This window comes from Otolemur garnettii, unplaced genomic scaffold (genome assembly GCF_000181295.1).
Source record: "Otolemur garnettii isolate 467f Iridium unplaced genomic scaffold, OtoGar3 scaffold00096, whole genome shotgun sequence".
NCBI classification, from domain to species: Eukaryota; Metazoa; Chordata; class Mammalia; order Primates; family Galagidae; genus Otolemur; species Otolemur garnettii.
This window is the reverse complement of record NW_003852491.1, coordinates 7854355-7864471: the sequence shown is the minus strand read 5'-3', so window position 1 is coordinate 7864471 and position 10117 is coordinate 7854355. Positions and strand designations below refer to the sequence as shown.

At 54.4% G+C, this 10117-nt stretch overlaps 2 protein-coding genes across 4 annotated transcripts in view; one reads left to right on the top strand and one right to left on the bottom strand.

Annotated features, from left to right (window-relative positions):
- Nucleotides 1-8605, bottom strand: part of ZNF646 (zinc finger protein 646) — a 9541-nt gene extending 936 nt beyond the window's left edge. The window contains exons 1-2 of one of the 2 annotated variants that reach the window (XM_003795875.3): nt 8548-8605; nt 1049-6423 (exon numbers count right to left, since the gene is read on the bottom strand). In XM_003795875.3, coding sequence (XP_003795923.1) covers nt 1049-6347 — 5299 coding nt within the window. In that variant the 5' untranslated portion in view covers nt 6348-6423; nt 8548-8605. Of the gene's footprint in view, nt 1-996; nt 6424-8547 lie in introns of both variants that reach the window. The other variant, XM_023516708.1, reaches the window with a different exon arrangement.
- Nucleotides 8606-8649: 44 nt separating this feature from the next.
- ZNF668 (zinc finger protein 668) overlaps nt 8650-10117 on the top strand; it is an 11471-nt gene continuing 10003 nt past the window's right edge. Inside the window, exon 1 of one of the 2 annotated variants that reach the window (XM_023516709.1) lies at nt 8650-8883. The gene's annotated coding sequence lies outside the window, so the exon portion shown is untranslated. The remainder of the gene's footprint in view (nt 8884-10117) is intronic. The other variant, XM_023516711.1, reaches the window with a different exon arrangement.

The following is a 10117-nucleotide window of genomic DNA, read 5'->3' as shown; positions in this document are numbered from 1 at the left end:
TAGCTGGGTGTTGTGGCGGGCATGTGTAGTCCCAGTTACTTGAAAGGCTGAGGTAAGAGAATCACTTAAGCCCAGGAGTTGGAGACTGCTGTGACTGTGATGCCACAGCACTCTACACAGGGTGACAGCTTGAGGCTCTGTCTCAAATAAATAAAAAAATACAGCAGAGGAAGAAGAAAGAAGTTGAATAAAGAGGAGAAGCAATGTGGGCAATGCTGATAGAGGTCTAGTGGTTACAGTGCCAGCCATATGCACTGAAGCTGGTGGGTTTGAACTGGCCCAGGCCAGCTAAACAATGGCAACTGCCACAAAAAATAGCCAGGCACTATGGTGGGCACCTGTAGTCCCAGCTACTTGGGAGGCTAAGGCAAGAGAATTGCTTAAGCCCAAGAGTTGGAGATTGCTGTGAGCTGTGATGCCACGGCACTCTACCCAGGGCAACATAGTGAGGCTCTGTCTCAAAAAAAAAGAAAAAAGAAAAAAAAGAAGAGGAAGGGCAGAGATAAGATATAGGAAGAGGAATAGAGTTAGTTGGGTGCCAACCAGTGAGCAAGTTTCCATGGGAAGTTTCCAAGCAGGGAAGCCCATGCCCCTTTCCTCATTCCCTGGCTCCCTACTGCTCTAGGAAAGAAAAGAACCTAGACCAAATTAAAGTCTCCAACCTTTTCTCTGGAAATCATTACTTTACTGGCTAAAACAGGAGAGTCTCCAAATGTGGTTCCTACCCTACCCCTGAGAAAAAGAAGGATCATTCCTCTTTGGCTATAGCAAAGCTAAGGAGCCCAAAAGTTACCCCTCCCACTGACTATCCTCCACCCCAGCACTGTCATCTGACCTGGGGTACAGATCTCAGCTGCTCCAAAGGCAGCATCCTCATACCAGTTTTCTCCATATCCAAGCCCTCAGCTACCTCCTGAGATCCACATGACTTTCTCCTCTCACTCCTTGCCCCCCACCCACCTTGGGGCCCAATTTCACTCTCCACTGTGTGCCCACCTCCTTCTGGGACCCTTCAATCCTCTGCTGGAGCCCGCTCATGCCCCCGTACCAGAGCTGGCCACCGTCCATTCCTCTTGGTGCTGCCGCTGGTGCTGCAGGAAGCTGATTCGGCGGCGGAAGTGGCGGGGACAATGCAGGCAGGTGAAAGGTCCCTCCCGGGGTGCATGGACCCTCCCATGGCCCTCCAGTCGGGCAGCTGTCCGGAAGGCCTTACCACAGATACCACAGCGGTGGCGCTTGGGATCTGTGTGGGTCCTGCCATGGTTCTTAAGAGATAGCAGGTTGGGTAGAAGTTTAGGGCAGAGTGAGCAGGGATACAGTCCAGTGGTGTGGGCTTTCTGGTGGTTCAGCAGGCTGCCAGCATGGCGATAGGAACGCCCACACTGGGCACAGCGGAAGGGCCGCTCTTTGTCTTCAGCCACTGTGGACTTTACTCCTTGCCCTCCACTAGCTCTCTCAGCATTCTCTCCTGGGGGTCTAGGGACTTCTGATGGGGACTCTTGGGCTTTCTCTTGACCAGTGAGACTCACCTCATCCTCCACAGTCCCAACTTTGGGACCTCTGGCTTCCTCTGTCTGGGCTGGCACCTGACTGTAGCCCCTGGAATGAGTCTGCACGTGGCTGGCCAGTTCATGGTGGGACTGAAAGGCCTTGCCACAGTCAGGGCAGACAAAGGTCTGAGCATCTATGTGGTTGTGGCTGTGGCTCTTAGTGGCCACAGGATTCAAGAACTCCTTGGAGCAGAGCAGGCAATAGTGTCGGTCTGTCTTGTGGGTATTTTGGTGGTTCAAGAGGCTGCCTGACTGGCAGTAGGTCTTTCCACATTGGCTGCAGGAAAAGGAGTGGCTCTCTGGCTGAAGCTGGGATCTGTTGTTGTTGTTCCAGCTATCCATATGACTCAGACTAGGTCCATTGGACTGGCTGTCATCAAGGTGGCAAGGACTCCTGGGGACACTGTCCTCTGACTCATCTGGCTCGGTCAATACCTGACTATGAGAAACCCAATCTCCTTCGTGATTCACCAGTCCTCTGTCTCTCTGCCACCGATCTGCCCTCCCTGTGCCCCAGGACACTGGCTTTGTGGCTTCTGAATCTGCTGCCCTATCGGGGCTCTGACTGTGCTCCCCTGGCCTCATGGCTTGGTCCTCCCGCTGGGGTACTGACTCAGCTCCACCTGACTGGCCTTCTAATACCTGGTTATTGGCCAGATTGCCCTTTGTGGCACTTGGACCTCTCAGATCACTGGCCAGCTCCCTTTTTGTCTTCTCATGCTCTCGTAGGTGCCGCTCTAAAGACCCCCGGCCAGGGAACCCGTGGCCACAGAGGGCACAGCGCACAGATGACCGCCAAGACCGTCCAGCCCGCCGTCGACGACTCTCTGAGTGTAGTCTTTGATGGTCCTTCAGGGCCATGCGGTTGGAGCAGGTCTTGGGGCAGGTGGGGCAGCTGTACTGGCCTGTCTCATGGCTGCGCCGGTGGTTCAGGAGGCTGCCAGCGTGGCGGTAGGTCCGCCCACACTGTCCACACCGGAAGGGCCGATCTTCCCGTGTCAGTTTTCGGGTACCCCCACCCCCACGCCGCTCAATATGGACCCGCTGGTGGCTGGCCAGCTGTTTCCGAAGACGGAAAGCCTTCCCACACTCATTGCAGCGGAAACGGCGGGGATCTGCATGAATGCGCCTATGGTTCTTGAGGGACATGAGGTTTGAGAAGCCCTTGGAGCAGGCCTGGCAGCCAAAATGGCCAGTCTGATGGCTCTGCCGGTGGTTGATGAGGCTGCCAGCATGCTTATAGGACCGGCCACACACCTCACAGCTGAAGGGCCGCTCAGAGCTGGCCTCAGTCTGGCAGCCCTTCTCTGCAGTTTCTAGCCTTGGCTCTATGTCCTCCCCCTTCACAGTGGTCTCCTCCCACATCTCTTCTTTCACCCTTGCTACCTCCTCCAGGGGCTCCACTTTAAGTTCTTCCTCGAACTTCTCCACTTCGGCTGGCCCTGGTCCCATCTCTGCCATGTTCTGAGGCTCGCAGTTGCCTCCTGTCTCTGTGATGGGCCCCACCTGGGGCTCAGAGCCTTTACAGCGAGGGTGGTTCCGCAGATGATTTCGGTAAGCAGCCAGATTGGGGTAGCAGCGGGAACAGACGGGGCAGATGAACTCTCCAGTCTGGTGGATCTTACGGTGGTTCACCAGGCTGCCCCCATGGCGATAAGTCTTGCCACACTGGTTGCAACGGAAGGGGCGGGGCTGAGTCTCCAGCAAACTTTCACCATGAGGCATACAGAGGTTATCTACCACTGTGACACCTGCTCCTTCTTCAGACTTTGTGTTTCCATTCTTGCCAGAGACAGAGGTTACTATGCCCAAGACATCATCTGTAGCCACCTCTGTGGCATCACCTGATGCTTCCAAAGGACTGGCAGCTTTGTCTGTGGTAGTCCCAGAAATTTGACTCTGGTGGTGACGCTCCAGGCTCCCTAGGTCATCATACGTTTGACCACAGCAGCCACAGATGTGCCCATAACCTGCTCCATCCAGACCCTCCACCTCCCGCTGTAGCTGATTGAGCAGCTCTGCTTCTGAGAGCTGCAGTGGTGGGTTCTCAGCAGAGGCTGCCTCTGCTGCTCCTTCCTCTTCCCCCTCCTCTTCTGAGCCCTCAGTCATGCCAGAGGAATTGTGAACTTGGCGCTGGTGAAGCCTGTAGTCAGCCCGCCCAGGGAAGATCATGCCACAGAGGCAGCAGAGGAAAGGCTGTGCTGAGGCCACCTCCCCAGGACCATGGTTCTGGAAGTGGCTGCGTAGCGCAGGCAGAGAGCCAAACTCCTTTGGGCAGAGGGAGCACTGATAGATGCCTGGTGGATGGCAGGGCCTGTGGCTCAGTAGGCCAGTGGCATGAGGGAAAGAATGCCCACAGTCAGAACATGTGTGAGCAACCTCAGTCTGCCAGCCAGAAACAGCTTCTGCAGAGTAGGAAGAGGAGTGGGGCTGGCCAGTGAGTGATTTCTGGTCCTTGTCCACCCCAGGGAGGCCATCACAGAAGTGAGTCCCATCACTTTCTTCATCACCTGGGATACTCAAGTTATCAAGGAAACAGACTTCCTTCCTTTCCAGTTGTTCAGTGCCTCTGTTTTCTTTATCACCCTGTAAACAGGGCTCAACCCTCTCAAGCCTACATTTGTCTCCTTTAGATTCAGCCTGCAAATAGTCATCACTTTCCTTTTCAGCCCTACAAGGACTTTCCACCAAAGGGTTTTGGGGAGAGTCCAGACTCTCGTTGTCTTCCAACTCCTGGGCCCAGTTCTCCCCTGACAGGAGTTTGCCTTCTTCCCCATCACCAGCACTCCCAGCTCGATTCCAATGCCGCCTGCTCCGCCGTCGACTGTGGCGTCGCAGATGGTTCTTCATGGCAGCCATGGTATGGAAGTGTTTGGCACAGGCACCACAACTGAAGTCCCCTGTCTGGTGGGTTTGTCTGTGATTGATAAGGCTGCCCGAGTGCCGATAACTCTTTCCACAGTCTCGGCAAGCAAATGCCCGAGGAGGTGACACCTTGGTTTCTGTCCTATTTTCTCCTTCCCTATGTGTCAGGCCGTGTTGTTCAAGGCTCTGAGGGTCTTCAAATAGCATCCCACAGATGCTACATATCTGTGGTGCTGTCCTCTCCACTGTTGAGGAAATATCAGTGGTCTCCTCTTCATGTTTACACACATGCTGCTGATCTGTGTGTGGTGCTGCCTCTGCTCCCACTAGGTCAGATGGGAGTTTCACCTTCAGGTAGCTAGAGGTACCCTCAGTACCTGGGTCTGCATTTCGACGAGCAGCCTTGCAATGTACCCGCACATGATTGCGGAGGGCCATAAGATTGGGGTATTTGCGGGGACAAAGTGAGCACTGGTACTCTCCTGTCCGATGGCTGTGGCGATGGTTTACCAGGCTCCCTCGGTGGCGGTAAGCCCGGCCACATTCGTTGCATTTATAGGGCCGATGATCCAGTATGGTGGTGGGGACATCTTTCTCAGAATGTGTAGTATCAGCCAGCATTTGGGAATCTGGTGGCACAGATGGCTGCCCATCTTCCCCAATTCCTTGCCGGGGTCTATGATGAGCCCGCACATGGTTTTTGAGGGCAGCTGCATTGAACAGCTGCTTAGAACATACTGAACAGGGATAGACACCTGTCTGGTGGCTCTTACGATGGTTGATGAGGCTCCCAGCATGGCGGTAAGTACGCCCACATTCCCCACAGCGGAAAGGCCGGTATTCTTCCAGGCCACTGTCCTCCAGTTCCCCAGAGCCATTGAGCATCTGTGTACTAGGGAGCTGGTCTGGGCTGCTCTGATCTATGTGCCCATTGGTGGCAGGAATCCTTTTCTCTTCCCATGGTCGCTCCTGCTTTTCATTCTCATGGGACTGCTGGTGTTCCACCAATTCCCGGGGAAGCCGGAAAGCACGGGGGCAGTGCGGACAGTGGTAAGGCCGATACTGGGCATGGAGTCGAGAGTGGTTCTTCAGAGCCATGAGGTTAGAGAACTCCTTAAAGCAGATGGCACAAGGGTATATGCCGAGGGTATGGCTCTGGCGGTGGTTGGTGAGGCTCCCAGCATGTTTGTAGGTTTTACCACATTGACTGCACTTGTACCGCCGCTCCTCCTCAGCAGGAGGGGACTGAGTGGGCTCTTGGCCTCCTGTGAAGTTCACTACTGATTCAGCCAAATACTGTTCCAAATTGCTAAGGAGGCTACTGGCTGGGGTGGGGAGTGGTGGAGCTCTAACAGAGTTGGTGGCAGGCCCCCAGCCCTCTGCACCCTCCCCAGGATCTGGCTGGCATTCCCAGCCTTCTTTTTGTCCAGGGGATGAATCTTCCCAAGTATCTGAAGCTGTTCTGGGGTCAGGTCCAGACTCATAATCAGGTGTCTCTTCAGTATGTTTTGTCTGGTTTTCCCAGCCTTCACTAGGGCCAAGCCTCTGGCCCCAGGAATCAGTAGGCACCGTCTCACCCTGGAGGCACGGAGTGGCTTCTTTGTGGCGTGGGGGTCTGCGCCTGCGGCGGCCCTCAGGAGCATGAGTCCTCATGTGGCTCTTGAGAGCCATAGGATTGGTGAAGTCCTTACCACAAGTGGTACAGGGGAAAAGGCCAGTCTCGTGGGTCCTGCGGTGGTTGACTAGGCTCCCTGGGTGACGGTAGCCCCGCCCACACTGCTGGCAGCGATAGGGCCGAGGGATACTGTCAGCCTCTGCACTGTCCTGATTGGGAGATGGATGGAGCAGTTCTCGGTGCCGTGACAGTTCTGGGAGGCTGGGAAAGTGGCGCTGACAGTCGGAGCAGCTGAGTGAGAGGGGTGTGTCCTCCATGGGGCAATGTGGCAGAACCCCGAAAGTTCAGGAGTAGACAGGTGGCAGCAGCATCTTCTGGTGGAGGGGCCAAGGCCTAGGAAGAGGGGCAGTGGTCAAAAGGAACACCTGAATTAACCTTGCCTCTTGGTTCTATGAGCAACAAGTTCACCTGAGGCCACTGAGAGGTTCCCCAAGCATTAATGCCCAAAGACCTCCTTTCTACTAGATCTAATCAGGTGGTACTATTGTTTAAAGTCGCTTAATGGGAGCTACCTAGGCTTAAGCCATCCCTAGAAGCATAAAGAAACTAAGGGATGAAATCTACTTCTGATCACAGACCTATTATGTTCCTCAGACCAGATCCAAAAGGCACTACTATCTCTAACCCTTTGGTCTTTGTAATTCTGAAACAAACAAAATTTACTGCGACATCTTAAAAGGAAACCTCTTCAGAGAAATTTAATCCTTCCTCCTTCACCCTTCAGCTAAATAGAGTAGCCCAGAAGCACTAAAAAGCAGATGCTTTCTCCAGCTGATAACTGAGGACCTGAGAGCAGAGCTTGGAGATTCTCCTTAGGGAAAGGGCTGGCTCGTTCCCTCACCTCCCCATAGCCTTTCTTTTTTTTTTTTTTTTTTTTTTTGAGACAGAGCCTCAAGCTGTCCCCCTGGGTAGAGTGCCGTGGCATTACAGCTCACAGCAACCTCCAACTCCTGGGCTCAAGCGAGTCTCCTGCCTCAGCCTCCCAAGTAGCTGGGACCACAGGCGCCCGCCACAACACCCGGCTATTTTTTGGTTGCAGCCGTCATTGTTGTTTGGCGGGTCCGGGCTGGGGATTCGAACCCGCCACCTTAGGTGTACGTGGCTGGCGCCTTAGCCAGTTGAGCTACAGGCGCCGAGCCCCCATAGCCTTTCAGTGACACAAGGTCTCCTTTCCCAAAGATTCTCTTGGCCACTGCCTTTACTTACTTCCCCTGAACCCAAACTATCCTTCATCCTGGAACTCTCATTCCATTGCAAGTTGGAATTTCACTTCATTGCCTTTTCTTTTCCATGCCTTCTTACTGTACCCTCATCATCCTTTCTCATTCTTCTACCTCCTCTCCTCCATACTGATGATGACGACAGCAACTCATGCGGATATTACCATGTGCCAGGCACTGTGCTAAGTAAAATATATTGTCTCACTCCTCACAACGCACTGCAACGCCTGTTAGCAATTTCCACGAGCAAACCCACTGACTGGGGCAATCTTCATTCCGAAGCCCTTGCTCTCTCAGTAGCAGCCCTTCATGCTTCCTGTATCACCTGTCCTCCAATTCTGACTCTTCATTCCCATGGGATCCCAGTACAATTCTTATTGCACTCTAAACTCTCTCACCTCACAAAGGCCTTTTGCACTTGAGTCCCTTCCCCTAATCAACCACTAGTTAAGTCCTCTGAACTCACTCCTATTCTCTGCCAATTTCCCTTAAGGTCCCCTACCTCTCACCGGCAGCCCCTTCTGTTCCCGCCGCGGGCGCGTCCGTTGGGGACCGCGAACGGGAGCGCGCCTGCGCACTGGGACCCTTACCCTAACTGCAGCCGCGAGCCCCAAAGGGTGGCTCTCGCGCTCCCACACAGGCACATTCAGCCAGGGTTCCCGGGAGGTGGGAGGAGAGGGAACGCGGGGAAGGAAGAGGAGGAAGGAAGCAGAGGGAAAAGGGCGCAGCTGTCACGAGCCAGGAGTCTACCACCAGATCCGCGGACACTATACTTCCTATTGTTACTAGGAAACAGGAAGTGTCCCTGGTGCAAAAGCTTCCCCGCGAAACTTCCGCCTTGGGAACACTTCCTGTCCGGCCTCCAAGTAGCCTTTCGACACAGACATACTTCCGGCGCTAGCTTCTAGCTCGGAGCCACTCAGGCTCCGCGCCATTCTGGCCCCGCCCATGTAGGTCGCAGAGCACAGTTTTTACCTACTACCTTAGCCACACTTCCGGCAAGAGTTGCTAAAATCGTTCCGGTGCACATTGAATAAGCACAGAAGAGGGGAAAAAAAATATTTTGTAGCTCTGGTTTACTGTACTTTGGTGACACTTTTGGTGGGGCTCCCTGACTCTTCCCAAGATAGATAGGAAAGCTTCATTAAATCCACTCCTTGCAATTAAAGGAAATGTTGTGGAATGTAAGCGGATTTAGTTATTACAAAGCCTAAGCATGGCCCTTCTGTTTTCCCACCTTCTAGTTCTTGGAGATACTTCCGGTGGCCTGGCCCCAGGCTAGGAATAGCCTGGTGTGTACCTGCCCAGCGTCGCCTTCTCTTAGCACCCACAGAGACCTCTTGCAAGATGTTTCTCTGCCGCCATAGGCTGGAGGTTCCCCAGTGAATTTTTCCTTCCTCCCTAACTGGGAAAGCACCTTCCACTTCCGCTCGCAAGCCAGGCGGCCCCGCCTCCCCTCCCCCCGCCCCCCGCCGGCTGGGTCCTAGCGCCAGCCCTTTTCTAGCAGTGTCCCGGGCTTGGTCAGAACGAGGAGACGCCGCCGACACCACGGAGCCAGGCCAAGTCCCACCAGGTAGGAAACGCCGGCAGGAAGCTCCTGGGGCCCCGGTTGGCCCCCGCGCGGACGCGATCTGCTGGTCTCAGTTTCCCTGTGAGCGCCGAGGACGGACTGGGTTGGCCCAGCGCGAGCAGCGCGGGCGGGGCGGGCGGTGAGTGGCCCCAGGCGGGCTCCTGGCCCAGCAGGTCCTAGAACCCGCCGGTTGTCTCCGTGGGCCGGCTGTTGCGGACACCTGGGATCGGCCCGCGCGGCTGTCGGCCTTGCGCGGTGCGGGCCCTGGGGTCCTAGAGCCCGCCATGTTGCGAGCTTTTGTCTCCGTTGGGTGGCCAACCTAGCAAGGTCTTGGCGCCTGTGGCCCCCCACCCGGGCCGAGGCTTTGGCCACCCCTCCCGCGGTCCTAAAGAACGCCATCTTGCAAGCCTTTGTCCCGTATTCGGCGCTCCATCCATTCATTTGTTCATTATTTCGTTCTTCCTTATCTCCTTCGTGAAATGTTCTCCGAAGCCACGTTTTCCGAGGTTTTATAACCAGACTAGTCAGCTCAGGGTCCTTCCCTGCAGGGGCTGCCTGTCTAGCGGGGGTGCCGAGGAGTGACGAAAGCAGGATTAATGTAGCTCTTGGCTCTTCCTCATTGCCTCTCTAGGCCTTAACACCCTTCAAACTACCCCATAGTTTACGGGCTCCATTTTACTGATAAGGAAACTGAAGCCCAGAGCGCCGTGGAGCCCTTACTTCTCCTGTATTCCTGAGGGCTCTCGGGAAGTGGGAACTTGAAGGATGTAAAAGAATTTTCTCATGGAAAAGCAAGGGCTTTTGAGCCACAGTAAATTGCATATAGGCGTGGGGAAGTGGCTGGAGCTTAGTCCCTGTCGGAAGGGAAACTGATCCCTAAACTCTAGCCAAATCTGAAAAGTAGGTTGGGATCAGGCTGTGAACTGAGAAGGTTGAAAGCCTAGGAGATGGTTAGCACTCACCTCTGCACGGTTCTTCAACCACCAGATCTCTCATAGCCAATGAGGCTTGTGTGATGACTTCTTTAGGTAGGGATGAAGAGACTGAGATGACTCCTTTTTCACCTCATCCATCCCAGGGGCCTAGCCTAAGCTTTTTGGGAAAGCACTCACTCCTGGTGAGACAGCAGTGAAGCAAAAACAGGGTTCCATCACCACAAACAACAGTTGTTTCTTTTTCTTTTTTTCTTTTCTTTTTTTTTTTTTCTGAGACAGAGTCTCACTTTGTTGCCCTTGGT